At 48.0% G+C, this 15,125-nt stretch overlaps 2 protein-coding genes across 2 annotated transcripts; both read right to left on the reverse strand.

Annotated features, from left to right (window-relative positions):
* Positions 1-777: 777 nt before the first annotated feature.
* On the reverse strand, positions 778-2,872 carry N7532_001141 (uncharacterized protein; the record flags this gene model as incomplete). Its single annotated transcript, XM_056613635.1, has 4 exons — positions 778-1,396; positions 1,548-2,088; positions 2,156-2,710; positions 2,782-2,872. The coding sequence occupies 4 exons, from the start codon at positions 2,870-2,872 to the stop codon at positions 778-780; spliced, it is 1,806 nt and encodes a 601-aa protein (XP_056478676.1).
* Positions 2,873-11,201: 8,329 nt separating this feature from the next.
* Positions 11,202-11,997, reverse strand: N7532_001142 (uncharacterized protein; the record flags this gene model as incomplete). The annotated part of the gene is made up of 2 exons (XM_056613636.1): positions 11,202-11,359; positions 11,415-11,997. 2 exons carry the CDS (start codon positions 11,995-11,997, stop codon positions 11,202-11,204), a joined length of 741 nt encoding a protein of 246 aa, XP_056478677.1.
* Between the last annotated feature and the right edge of the window lie 3,128 nt (positions 11,998-15,125).

Raw genomic sequence — 15,125 nt, forward strand, 5'->3', positions numbered from 1 at the left:
GTACCAATCGCAATTTTCATACGGGGGAGGTTTATCACAGCAAAATGACTTGAATCCTAGCGCACAGGCTTCTTCCCAGGAAGCGCCCCAGTTGGAATAGGTGAGTCTTTCCCTGCCCGATGGACAGCCTGCCTTTCCACGGAATGTGGAGGAACAGAGTGGGGCACTACCGAACCACAAATGATAGTCAGATCGCTAAATATTGAGTCAAGTCGCAGGATAAAGTGTTGTTAGAGCTGTCCAGGCTGTAGGAAGAATACTTATACCTTGCTAGAGCGTGAAGAAGCTCCCGACCAGGGATATGGTTTGGAATACTATCCTCTTTGGGTGGGCTTTTCGGTTCTGGACTCCATGAAATTTTTGGGTAAGACTTCACGGCAGCTGGCTTCTATTTAACCATGACCAAGGCGAGTAATGATAAAGCTGGGAAGAGGTGTTGGGAGTTTTGGAATTCCGGCGAAGCTGGAGATGATGTGGTAGGGATAAGAGAGGTATTCATAGGATGATTTCAGAGGCGAAATTAGGGATGGAAATGACTTTAGAATCACTGATAGTATGTACGGTATTGTGTAAGATATATATGTTGACTATTATAAAAGTATTGCGTGAAGAATGACATAGGAAAAATGCTATTCTAAAATCACTGGACATCAGGTCTGGTACGGAGATCTCTAGTGGAAAATTATCGCAGTCTTGAACGTCATACTAGTAGACTGGAATGACTAGCCACGCTTCTAGCGGGGTTTGAGTACCTGGGCCATAAGATTTGTACCAGCATCATCCTTTCTTCCATCGCCACAACTCCCACATTGCCCCAAAAGCTTTATCCTTCGACTCAGGGTCGGTATCTGCTTCCAGGAGTATGTTGACAATTGCTTCGTGCCCATTTTCCGCCGCCAAAAACAGTGGCGTTCGGGCCTCATTGTCTTTCGACTCGAAATCAGCGCCCTTCTCGAGCAGTTGCTTGACGATGGCCTCGTGCCCGTTCGCTGCAGCAGCTGATAGCGGCGTCTCGCCCTCATGATCTCTCGAATCGAGCTCATCTCCATTCGTGAGGAGAAACATGACGACTGCCTCCAGCCCCAAAAGAGACGATATCATTAGACTGGTAAAGCTTTTACTCCAGATATAGCCTGTGAAGTTATCTGGAAGCCATGCCGAGCGGCTCTTTGAATCTGGGCTACATAGCCTCAAAATGGTAGGTATTATACTGGAATCGGCACTAACGTTAGCCTTCTGGTAATGGGCAACCCAATTTCTAGCTGAATAGCCTAAGAAAACGTGTTTGTCGATGTTCTGGCGACTTTCTGTTCGGCCATCCGCGGGAATAGTTCCGTTATCAAGAAAGTCAAGATAGTTCACACAGACCTCTGCAAGAATATTGTGTGTGCTCTGACTAGTTATGGAGTGACGCCAACGAGACCGAGGTAGCAGCTGCAGGTGATACAGCCTGAGCAAGCAAAAATTCTCGAGCAGTTTGATGAAGGAAATAAACCCTACCGTGATGGATTGAAATAAATAATCCACACCAAGTTCGTAAGCGTGACCTGGAGTCCTCGTCTTCCTCTAGGTCGAGGTCATGAATAGACTTCGATACGCTATTAACGTTCAGTGCAATGTTCATTTCAGAGAGTGTCAGTGGACGACTCGCTGCCAAGATGATGCTAAAGGTCCTTCGAACCATTGGGTCCTTCTTTGACTTGTTGAGAATTCGCTCATATGCCTCGTAGACATTTCTTGGCAGGGTGGCTATTGCGGAATCGACTCCTTTAGGTGTCTGTTTATGGAAGCCTTCTCTCATCAAAAAGTTGAACACAAGATATACCCAGAGGTAGGTACAGTGCGGAATCTCGAGCAACCATGTTGTTAGGTGAATTTTGACAAGGTCTGAAAACCTTTTCTCTTTCGCTAGCTGCTCGACCTGGTATAGGATGACATGATTGACCTCTCGACCAATACTATGCGACTCTTCCTCTCCCGGTATACGGACATAGGGGAACGATTCCAGCAGCCGCACGAACTTGCCCACAACCTGTTCATACGGGCGACTTGTTAAAAGGTACTTCAATTTGCTCTGGCCCGAGTGATCTCTGTGCAGCTAGTTCCTTATATTAATACCATCCAAATGATCATTCCCAGTCTGCGCTAGACTAACCAGATAGAATATCGCTAATTCTTTTCTCGCTGTTAACCCTATTCGGAGAGATCCTACTTAAGACGTCTTTTGCATATGCAGCGGCCACCATCGATGTATAACCCTGCCACTCTTTGTTCTTATGCGAGTCCGAGTAGTCACATATACCCCGGATGACTAGACAGGGAAAGTGGTTCATCAGCCCTGCGGCCTCCATTTCAAAGCAGAGAATATCTTTTTCTGCCGCAGGGCTATCCCGAATTGTAGCATCTTTCATCAACTGATTACCATAAGCAATCAGGCCGTAGTGGATAGCAAGGTTATCCTCATGCTCGGTCCGCTCGCGTCGCAGTAGCAAATTAGAAGAATCATGCGCACAAAACGCAGCTCCGCATGTTGAGTCATGGACGACTTCGGGCTGAAATAGCCTGTCTGTGATTGGTTCCGGCCTTTCGTACCTCCGCCGCAGCCTCGCATTCTTGTCGAGAATGCTGTTGACGGCCTTCTTGAGCCGATGCCCCTTCCTCTCGTACTGTGTTGAATCCCCATTATTGCGGCGCGTAATGATGTTGGAGGCTGATTCAAGAATCGTGTATGCTGGAAACCCTGGCCCTGCATCGCCTTGCCAAAGTCATACTGGAACACACCACTCTCACTATCACGAGGTGCACTGACCACAACATCGCCTAGGCGAACGTCATGCTTCTCGCTTGGTACACCGCCGCTAATGCCGACCATCAGGCCTATTCTGACGTTGGGAAAGCTGTTCCATATTCACCATCTGGCAAGACAGCAATGACGACGTTGTGTACTCCAATTTTGCCCAATGTATAATCGTTGGTATCGTTTGGCGACACGAAGCTCGGTCCTTCGTGCTCTTCATCAAGAAACTCTTGCGCAGCAACATATTCGGTGCTTATGGCGCAAATCCAGCCCACGACGTATTTCGCAGGGTCTGACATGCTCACATATCGAGAGGAAAGGGTCGAAAGGAGCTCTTGTATTGTCTCGTTCTAGGCGTTTCCATTATCGTAGTCTGCTCTATGGGGGAGGAGAGAGACATCTGCCAGAATTGGCTTTCGAGAATCGCTCCGTTGGCTTAGTCGAAAGTCATCCCACTTAGGGGCTGTGTAAAGGTGCCAGGAGATAGAATGGGGGCTCGTGGCCCAACGATGTTCTACTCTCGATCAGCCGGGAGGGTCATTGCGGCGGTCGCGCCGGCCCGAAGGATTCTCACCTGGTTCTCACCCGGATTCTCACCCTGTCTGTTGATTTATAAGTGATGCTTCAGTGTTCATGTTGTTGAGGGGAGTTTATTGTGTAAGATACAAGTAGACTGGTGAACAGGTATATAGGCATGCACGTGATCCCAGCCCTTATGATTATCCCAGTAACCGGGATATTTCAACACGACGCTAAAGCGGAACTCACCCTACTCATCCAGGCGATAGCCACTAGAGTATTGATTGAGCAGAAGCCCCCCACAGCCGAATTTTACGCAGTAGTATGTTGATCGTGCGAAAACAGGATATTATTTCTTGTACTTTTGGTTCAAGTACATACGACCATAGGGTGTGGAGAACAGGGCTTCCCGTCCGCTCAGCCGTACTTAAGCCACACGCCGGCAGGTTAGTAGTATGGTGGGTGACCACATGCGAATCCCTGCTGTTGTATGTTTTTGCCTTTTCCTTCCTTTTTTTTGTGCAGTTTCATTTACTGTTCTGTCCTTTTTAAGATATAGGATAAGGGTAGAAAGATCACACCACTATCCATTAGCGTAGTGGGGACAGTACATAGTAGTGGGTACCTAAGTAGTTCAACGATAGATCGCCAGGCAGTGAAGGACCTGGTTCCCTCCATTCCCTCCATTATTTGTCAAATTCGCATATTGGAAATTTCCAGTCTCTGATGCCGTTTTGAATTCTGATATGTTTCTGCAATTTCGTCCTTGACCTAGGCTCCCTCATCATTATCATATCTATGTCTATTCGACTCTCATCTGTCGTAGGTCATATAGAACAGAATTATTACCATTTTTTTCCTTCCGACGAGAAAACGAATCCCGGATAGCAATCCCAAAGTGGGCTAGATATTATGAAAAATGAACATGTCGAATTACACATAGAAATAGTCACAAGCAGAATGAAAAATAACGACAAGAACGTCAGCTGTCATGGCTTTGTAGGTGAAGTCGTTTCTTCCAATGCAGCCTTCGCAAGTGATCGTCAAGATTGTCCCTGCGCTTAAAATACCTGCCACACGTCGGTTCAGGGCATTTGAAAGCCCAAGGATTCACATGCTGGGTGTCGATGTGTCGCATCAATGATCCCTTGGTGGAGAATGGGCGATTATATTCACAGCCACTGTATGTGCATCTAAGATCGCGATGGATCTCACTAGTGCAGATCATTATGAGAACAATCCACTTGGTAGGAGATAGAAATGCTTGACAAGTGACTTACTCTGGTCGGCTCGGACGTTGATGACTATGACATGCCTTCTTCTTAAGACGACGCTCGTTGGACCCGCTGGATCTGGGTGTTTCTTTCGCTGGTCGTGTAGGTTCCTTTGGCTCTGTCGAATCGCCGTGTCGAGGCTCAGGGCCTGGTACGTCATGAAAAGCGCCAATAGGCATACGCAGCCAAGGCTCAGTTGCATCGTGATCGATAATGAAAGGGTTGTTCCCGACAGTTGGAGCTGCAACGCAGCCGGAGCTAACCATCGTCGAGAGGCCTCCCAACAAAGTATCATGTAGGCACTGTCTGTCCGCGGTTTGAGGGACTGGCGTTGGATTTCCAAATGGACCTAGATAGCTGCTAGGGTGCCAAATTTCTAACTTTTCCTCTGCGAAGGGAGTAGAGGTGTCAAACCCGAGTTCACGAGAGTGACGGGCCATCTCGAGGCCTGCCGCTGCCAAAGTATGAACTTTGTTGCAGGACTGAGATGATGCTCATGCAAGAAAAGCAACGAAGTTGGCGGCTGGAAACAAATCCTTCTGGGGGAAGAGCAAAATATTTATATTCGATTCCATTGCGAGGCAAGCATCAATTTACCTTGATAGGCCTCACCTCGGCCTGAGAGTACAATATGACCCTACCGACAGGTCGTGCCTGGATACCCATTTGATACCAATACCAATACCACGAGCCGAAAATTCTGCGCAGTGATCATTTGGCCCCACCATCCCGAGATGTAACAGGTTCGCTGGTAAATTACTAGAAGTGATAGATGTTAGTGGGTGAATTCTGCGAACTGTCTTACTCTGGCCATTATGATCGTCATGCCGCGGCGGCGGTAGCCGGACTGGATAGAGCCCGGGGAGTTCCTAATTGGGTTCCAGGCGAGTACGGAGCAGGAGTGCGAGAGGAAATCCAATCCAGGTTTTCCAGGCAGTAATTCCTGATTTAGTTTGGCTTTTTTGGCATTCCGAAATTCCCAGCGCTTCCGTGACACTTCCAAGACACTTCCTTGACACCTTATTGGGTAGCGCCATCAATAGAACTAGGATCGAACTATCCAGTGATACCAGTATTGTGCACGTGTGCTCAGGTGGGTGGAGATTCATAGATGTTTGTATAAGGTGACGGGTCAGTGGAGATAGAAACTAAGGCGGTGAAGGGCTGAGACGTCAAGTTTTCTATGTATCCAGCCCAGATTTCTCCAATCAGATTCCAGTAAAAGGGACCTGCTAAGTATTATATTCGTGAGGCTCTGCGTTAGCGAACCTGTCCCAGGGGCCTTTGAACGCTTTGCCAAGGCTCGGTGGAGCCAGGACAGGACAGGTCAGGTCAGGTCAGGTCAGGTCAGGTCAGGTCAGGTCAGGTCAGGTCAGGTCAGGTCAGGTCAGGTCAGGTCAGGTCAGGTCAGGTCAGGTCAGGTCAGGTCAGGTCAGGTCAGGTCAGGTCAGGTCAGGTCAGGTCAGGTCAGGTCAGGTCAGGTCAGGTCAGGTCAGGTCAGGTCAGGTCAGGTCAGGTCAGGTCAGGTCAGGTCAGGTCAGGTCAGGTCAGGTCAGGTCAGGTCAGGTCAGGTCAGGTCAGGTGGACAGGTGACAGAAGTGCAGCGCACAGACAGGGACAGACAGGGACAGACGGGGCAGAGTGGCGTGCACTAGAAATGGGAAGTGTAACGGGTCAGGTCCCGATCTATCCCCCCGCTGTCAATACGTGCCTTTTTTAGCGGTAAATTATATACACATCCTTATTGGCTTATATCATCACCGCCTGCTGATAGCCCAGGCTTGGCCTGTGCGATGTGATCTATCAACTCCCCAGGATATTTAGTCACCGCTGGCCACCCCCTATTCTAAACTTCTCTAACCTTCATTGAATCAATTCGGTCGTAGCCCTTCAAAGGAATAATGGGAAGAATGGGAAAAAAAATGGGAAAAAATGGGAAAAAATGGGAAGAGTGGGGAGAGTGGGGAAGGCGAGTCGACCAGGTGGAAAGCGAGTAGACCAGGTGGAAAGCGAGTTGACCAGGTGGAAAGCGAGTTGACCAGGTGGAAAGCGAGTTGACCAGGTGGAAAGCGAGGTGACCAGGTGGAAAGCGAGTTGACCAGGTGGAAAGCGAGTTGACCAGGTGGAAAGCGAGTTGACCAGATGGAAAGCGAGTGGAGAGTGGCTTAGAAGGCAGGTTCGAGTTGGGTGAACTTACACTTTCACCCAATTCCCATCAATGATATAATACACCTTACTCTAGCATGACCTGGTAAGGTAAGTGTTACGCGCTACTGACTGGGCGCGGTGAACTGGTGGGTTCCTGGGTGATACTTGCCTCAAGTATGCGTGCCTTCAAGCTTGTCCGCAACCGTACCGTTGCGTACGACGCCTTATACGGACTCGGGTCGTATAGGATGCTTGCAAAGGTGTGCTAATCGAGTGCGCTAAGTAGGTCAGTCCGAAGAGCTCCCCTACTTGTAGGGTATTTGGCTTCATATCGAACAGTGGAGGTAGAATCAACAGTAGATGCAAGTAACAATGTGCAATTGATCGCTAAGAACTAAATACATGTGCGTGAAGGAATGTCCTTATATATCTAGTCCTCCTATCCTGGTAGCAGTGGTAGATGGTGTAGTGGTAGATGAGGCTAGGCATCATCTACCCGTCGATCGATATACCTACCACAGATAGTCACGTGATGCTTGTTTACCGTGGCTCTCTATATACGGCGTAATATCGGTGCGGGTAAAAGTGACGCCGACTCTCGCGTGCTTCACGTGACTCGTAACTGTGTGTTAGGGAGATGTGTGTTGTTATTGGTCATCTAAGCTAGAATGGAGTATATGACCCCCTGATGGTGGTCACGTGGCTCCCGGACTATAGTTGATCCACGCCGGAGGAAGATCCTCGGATGCAGCACGCTGGCACTCCCACTCATCCGAGATCTCTACCGAAGGCGTCAGAAACGACTAGGGTCCTCCCACTAGATCACGGGTGAGTCAAAAGAAAGACAAAATAGCTATATACAGGCAGTCCTGGGGGAAAACCTCCATGCAAAACCCTGTGGGACAAAACCATGGAGGAAACCAGGCCAGTTCGGATACATAGATCCCAATTCCATCATATCGCTTCCATTCCCATTCCCTTGACATGACGCTGATGCAATTCCTTAGGCAGGGCCTTTGTCAAGATATCTGCAGTCATATCTGCCGTACGAACGTATTCGAGTCGAATAAGGCCATTAGCAATAGCCTCGCGAATAACATGGAAACGGATGTCGATATGTTTCGATCGTGGGGAGGGTGAATTGTTAGGTCGATTTGCAGTTGCAATAGCACCTTGATTGTCGCAATAAATGATGTTGGAGTGCATTGAATGTTCTGCATACTGAGGCAGAATCAAAAGGATGAGTTTACGAAGCCAAATGACTTCAAATGATGCAGTTGCTAATCCAACATATTCAGCATCATGAGTCGAGCTTGTGACTAGGGATTGCTGTTTCGATTTCCAGGCTATCGGGCCACCGTTCAGAAGGAATATAAAGCCAGAAGTCGAGCGTCGATTGTTGAGATCTGCAGCGAAATCGGAATCGCTATAGCCATATAGGATTGGTTCGGTGGAAGATGGTTTGCTGAAGACGATGCCTAGGTCCTGGGTGCCAGCCAGGTACCGAAGCAATCGTTTAAGTGCTGCTGCATGCTTTACACCCGGTTTCTGCACGAATTTTGATAGGCGTGAAAGTGCGAATGCAAGATCAGGTCTTGTACAGATCATTAAATATATCAGCGCTCCCACTGCAGCGCGATATTCTGATGAATCTGCTTCACTTAAACGGTCTGCATCAGTTGCTTCAACAAGTGGATGCTTGGGGTCTAGGGGAGTTGCAACAGGGTTGCTGGGTGCATTAAAGCGTTCAAGGATTCGCTTGATGTATGCTTTCTGATGCAAAATGGCTTTGCCATCTCGATAGTTAATATGGATGCCTAGAAACAGCCTGGGTGTTCCCATATCCCGAGTGTTGAATTCATTGCAGCATTCCTGGACGAATTCCTCAATAGCTTCCTGATCACCAGTTAGCAAAAGGTCGTCAACAAAGAGGAGAAGTATCATGAATTTGTTTTCGTGGCTGCGAATGAATATTGTTGGCTCAGCATCACACTGATAGAAGCCTGCTTTTGATAGGAATGCGGTCATCCTATCCCACCAAATGCGCGGTGCCTGTTTGAGTCCATACAGTGACCGGCGGAGCTTCAGAATATATCTGGTTGGATCTAAATCCATGCCTTCTGGTATCCCCATGTAGACTTCAGAGTCTATGCTGCCATTAAGAAAGGCAGTGATAATATCGAGATTGCGTAAGGACCAGCCATTGAACACAGCGATCGCCACCAGGAGTCGGAATGCAGCTAAAGAGGCAGTTGGGGCATAGGTCTCCATGAAATCAATTCCAAAGCGTTGGAGAAAGCCCTTGATCACCAAACGTGCCTTATAGCGCGTACTTCCATCAGGACTCAATTTACGCTTGAATACCCACTTGCCAGGGATCGGCTTGCACCCATTAGGCATTTGACTGATCTCTTGAACTATCCAAGTTCCATTTTCTTCATGAGATTTCAGTTCTTCTTGTACTGCTGGTGGCCACCTAATCGGATCCTGGAGCAAGGCATTCGAATAGGAGAGAGGATCTCCATTGTGGTCTGTTTGGACTGTCCTCTCTGCTGCTTGCCTGGGTGGGTAGGAGAGCGACTCCATACCTTGCACGATCAAAGCGGCTTCCACAAGCTCCCTAGTAGTATCGTACTCGTGGATTTTGGCGCAGGTGCCGAATACAACTCCTCGCTGGTTGTAGACGGTCTGGCTGTCCGTGAGGAGTGCCAGGGACGGGGGAACGTCCGATTCATCTGCTAGTTCCATAGGATCCGCAGGCTTCGCAGGATCGTTTGGGTTCACAGGAGCTGCGGGTGGGTGCAGCCAGAAGGGGTTCATCGAGGAAGGTGGTATGCCTGATACTGCGGGAAGCACTCCCGATACTGACTGACCAAGTACAGTATCGACCGCGGAACCAGGCGGATTTCGTTTATGTGCAATCGATGGTTTGAAACCAGCTGGGCGTTTAAGCCATGGACCTGGAAAGAGGTCCTCATCGAACTTGAGTTCGGAATGGTTGCTTGTTTGCAACGTGTAGAGATCAAGACATTTGTAAATAGAACTTGAGTCTTGTACATAGCCTACCATCATGGCTGGCCTGCAGCGAGGATCAGAACTCGAGCTGCGATGCTCCTTTCGAAGGTGTATCCAGACTAGACATCCCCAGGGCTTCATGGAAGCGAGCGATGGCTGCTTGCTGTACAGTAGAAGGTGTGGGGAGATATTACCTAGAGTAGAAGATGGAAGGAGATTAGATAGGAATACCGAAGTTGCAAGGGACTCAGCTTGTAGTCGATAGTCATCTAGAACACCAGCTCCAGCTCTCATGGAGCGTTCCATGTTCTTGATTGTCTGGACTCTTCGTTCGAGTACACCATTCTGTTGCTTGACACCAGAGGTAGAAAGCTGATGAAGAATTCCAAATCTGCGGTTTATCTCGCTGACCATGCTGTTTGAGAATTCACCAGTACCACCATCAGTCCGCCATGACCTGATGATAGTATCAAATTGGGTCAGGATCATGTTTATGAAGCCTTGAAGAAGAGGTGCAATGGCTGAAACATTCTTGCTTGAGGCAAAGAAGCACCATGCAAAACGCGTGAAGTCATCAACAAGAAGCAACATATATTTGGATCCACCAAAGGAGATGCCATCCAGAGGAACAAGGTCAGAATGGACTCGGTCAAATGGCTTGCTGCAACGTTCAAGCACAGGAGGGTGAGGATTTGCCTTCATTTTACCCTGGAGGCATGCAGTACAGGTGGGAAGCTTGCGTGGTACAGATAGCTTCATCATAACTCCCACTGAGCGGAAATTTCGGTGGCCTAGTCGATTGTGCCAGGATCGAAGTGTGCTGTATTCTCTTGCACGGAGGGCTCGTGGGCTGTTCAATAGAGATGCAGGATTCACATGCGTTCGATAAAGATCTCCACGTTTGGAGTCGGCGAGCTGGAACCATGCAGAGTCATGACTCTGTCGAATATAGACTTTGCCATTTTCAATGAGAGTTGAATAGCCAGCTCGGTCAAGAAGCTGCAGGGATAGCAGATTCTCAGCCAGCTTTGGTACGAACCAGACATTCAGGACAAGGAGATGAGGACCAATCTGTAGAAGTTGGGTCCCAGATCCTTCTGCGTGGATCTTTGTATTATCTCCAAGGTAGATCTCCTTAGGGTCAAGAAAGTGTTTGTAGTCCTTGAGGTCTGATTTGCTGTTCGAAAAGTGCTGAGTGGCTCCAGAGTCAAGGATCCAGCTGAGATAATCCTTCTGCTGGGTTTCACTGTTGACATAGGAAGCTCTCGCGAGGAGGAGGTGTGTCGGATAGTTGTAGGGATTTGATTCGGAGCCTTGAGGCTGTGAATAGGCAATATTCGCCTGTGGAGGTTGCGGAGGTGCAGGCGAAGATTGAGGTGGATACTGTGGGATATTCGGCTGCTGGACTAGATAGGCACGGCTGCCATCTAATCTTGCAGCTCCAGTATCTAGTTGTTGTTGACGAATTCGACAGTCACGTTCAAAATGGCCTTCTCGTTTGCACCAGTTGCAGATGATACGCTTGTTTCGAGAGGTTCGGTTTGATCGACCACGGCGGTTTGATACTCCTGAGCGGCCTTGGTCACGGAGATGCTGAGCGCTTGATCTGCGGTTTGGTCGACGACCTCGAGCTACTAGAGCTTGGCCAGAGGTGTTGTCACCTGCAGAGGAGGTGTCTTTGATATTGGCAAGCAGGTAGGTAACAGTTTCGATAAAGGGTAGGTTCAGTTGCTTGGCTGCTTGGCCTTCTGTCTTGTAGCAATCGGGAAGTCGATTCACAAGGATATGGACTGCTATATCTCGATGTATCTTGTAGGGGGTGTTTTCGAGAGATAGAAAGACATTGCGGAATCGGCTTGTATAGGTAGAAATGGTGTCTTTTGGTTCCCATTTGATGCTCTGGAACGATTCGTATTGGGCGAGCAATGGTAGAGTTGTTCCTCGATCACAGCCAGCCTTGAGCGAAGACCAGAGGTCTCTAGGATTTGTATGGCCAACAAGGAGCTTTCGACATTCAGGAGCAACATGCTGGCGTAGCTTTGCAAGGTTCTCAGTCAACGTTTTAGCGATATCTCGATTGACATTGGAGGTAGGAGGTGGCACGGTTGCTGTAGAGGATGGATCGATGTATTGCCAGAGGTCAAAGAGGATCAGATGGTCTCTCCAGAATTCGCTCCAGTCAACCCAATTCGAATAGTCAAGGATTGGGAGCTTTTCACCGGATGAGGGAGAGGCAGCTGACATTCTTGAAGGCACAGCTATCATAGAACAGCTCCGTATAGCTCAAATTGAAGAGAAAAAGGGTCTCATAACCTGTTAGGGAGATGTGTGTTGTTATTGGTCATCTAAGCTAGAATGGAGTATATGACCCCCTGATGGTGGTCACGTGGCTCCCGGACTGTAGTTGATCCACGCCGGAGGAAGATCCTCGGATGCAGCACGCTGGCACTGTGCACGAGCTGTCTGGGAATGATTGGCTCTCAGTGGCCCATCTGTAGGCTGCGGCCCCTCCTGTGGCAGGGTCCGTAACAGTAAGTGTTGTAATTCAGAGGAAGATTGCTTGTAGACCTGGGCATGGGCCGGCCCATGGACAAAAACCTCGTGGGTCGGCCCATTTGGGCTGGCCCACAAATGGGTCAGTCGGCCCACGATTTGGCCCATTTAGCCCCCAAATCTGCATAATAAATATATAAAATATCCAGAATTACTAGCGTAATTTATAGCTGTCTTAGATCTTATACAGAAGTACAGAATAGATTACGCACAGCGTAATCTCTTCTAACTTGAATACATATATCGAAGTGTTCACAATCAATTAATTCAAATTGTCCTTCTGCTCTTGATGTTAATTTTCCGAAATCTCGACGCAGGTCATTTTTGCTTGATTTTTTAAAGTATCGTATAATAAAATATAACTTTATGTACGTTTAAAAGCTTTCTTGTTTACGAATTAGATGTAGGGATGGATTAAATCTTTTATATAGTGAACGTTGAAGGGTAAAAAAAAAGTTGTCGATGAGATAGAAACTGCGGGGGATGCCGTAGCACGAATTTCGAAGGCAAATGGGCCGCCCCATGGGCCGGCCCATGGGACTAACTAATAAAAGATATTCAGATGTGGGACTTGGTGACTAAATAGCCAATTATCGCGAACATAGGAGACGCGTTTCCCGGGCTTTCTGCGCCTGGCATGATAGTCCAGGCTATCTACGAACTCTGTATTCTAGCTTAAATATAGGCCAACCTATCTCCTCTTTATAGTCAACGATGATTTCTCTTTAACGTTGGGATTATTGAGCTTTCTTACCAAACTATCATGTCTCAACTATCGGATATCTACTCAGTACCCTTTTCAGAGAGTGGGGAATTTGATGATTCATCCTATCTTTTAACGGATAACGTAACCCGTAAGCGAGTGGATCATGTAAGCGAGCGGATCACCCGCCCAATTTCCGACCGCGTTCTGCAACGCGTCCTATTCAACCACATACCATGCCACCAATTCGCACTCAATCTCAACAAAATTCGACTGAGCAGGAAGGCCGAATCCTACTTGCTATACAAGCTCTCAAAAATGACGAAATTACTTCTATTCGCGAAGCAGCGAAGCAATTCGACGTTCCATATACCACACTACAACGCCGTATGAAAGGAGGCGCGTTTCGCTCTACCACACGCGCCAACAACCACAAATTAACCCAATTGGAAGAGGAATCGCTTCAAAAATGGATAATTTCGCTGGATTCACGTGGTGTTGCGCCTAGGCAAGATATGGTGCGAGAAATGGCCAATATACTGCTCTTAAAACGTGGAGAACGCACGCCTCAGTCGGTTGGTAGTAAATGGGTATATAACTATATCCAACGCTGCCCTGAGCTCAAAACACGCTTTTCACGTCGATATGACTACAAACGCGCGTTATGTGAGGATCCGAAGATTATACAAGAGTGGTTTGATCGATTCCGACAGGTCATTATTCAATATGGTATTCATGAGAATGATATCTGGAATTTTGACGAAACTGGCTTCGCAATGGGCCTAGCAAGCACTTCACGTGTAGTCACACGTGCTGAATACTACGGCAAAAGGAAGCTTATGCAGCCAGGTAATCGAGAGTGGGTTACAGCGATCGAGTGTATTAACCGATCTAATGTTCTCCCGCCGACTATTATCTTTAAAGGCAAAAACTTCAACTCAGCGTGGTTTACTACTCCGCCAAGAGACTGGCGCTTTGAAGTTAGTGCAAATGGCTGGACTACGGATCAAATTGGTCTTGCTTGGCTTGAAAAACACTTTATTCCGCATACTACCAACTGTCGACATGGGGTATGGCGGCTATTAGTGATGGATGGCCACGGAAGCCATGTTACACCTCAATTCGACGATATTTGCCAGCAAAACCAGATTATTCCAATCTGTATGCCTCCGCACTCTTCTCATTTACTTCAACCTCTCGATATTGGCTGTTTTGCTGTTTTGAAACGGCTATACGGACAACACGTTCAGGCTAAGATGCGAAATGGCGTTAATCATATTGATAAGCTTGATTTTCTGGCCTCATATCCTCAGACGCGTACAGAGGTATATAAACCAGCTACGATATCAAATAGCTTCGCCGCTGCAGGACTTATACCATATCAGCCACAGCGAGTGCTTAATATTCTTGATATTCAGCTTCGAACACCAACCCCTCCAACCAGCCGTGGTAGTGATAGTAGCCGCGATTTCATACCTCACACGCCAATTCATCCAGTTGATATCCGACGGCAGGCTTCTTCAATCAAAACACTACTACGGCAACGCTCATATACGCCCCCAAGTCCTGCTAAGATTGCGTTACAGCAGCTAATCAAGGGCGCTGAACAAGCAATTCATCAGGTTGCTCTAGTAAGCAATGAGAATGAGCGGTTACGCGCTGAAAATGCCCACCAAAAGCGAAAAAGGGCATTACCAAATCGGCGAATAGCTAATAATGGTGGGATGACTGTTGGTGAGGCTCAGGAGCGTATTGAGAAGGAGGCAAATGGTGTTGAAGCAGAGATCATAGACAATACGGCGGCGGCTGCGGTAGCGAATTCGGCCAATCAGAGAGCGCCGCCGAGGTGTTCAAATTGTTGGAATATAGGGCATAAGAGAACTAGGTGCCCTAATTAGTGTGTGAACAGTGTTAATTGAATATATTGGTTGGTGGTTATTTTATATATATTTTCGTGGCTGGGTAGTTGGGTAAGTGATCCGCTGGCTTACATGATCCACTCGCTTACGGGTTACGTTAGCGTCGCGCCCGAGCACTCCGCAAGCCAAACGCAGCTTCCTCCCCCTCTCTCTGTTCCCACCTCTCTCAGACGCTCCACAGATCCAGCACAAACCTA

The sequence above is a fragment of the Penicillium argentinense genome (assembly GCF_028826775.1).
Source record: "Penicillium argentinense strain IBT 30761 chromosome Unknown utg000002l_segment0_segment0, whole genome shotgun sequence".
NCBI classification, from domain to species: Eukaryota; Fungi; Ascomycota; class Eurotiomycetes; order Eurotiales; family Aspergillaceae; genus Penicillium; species Penicillium argentinense.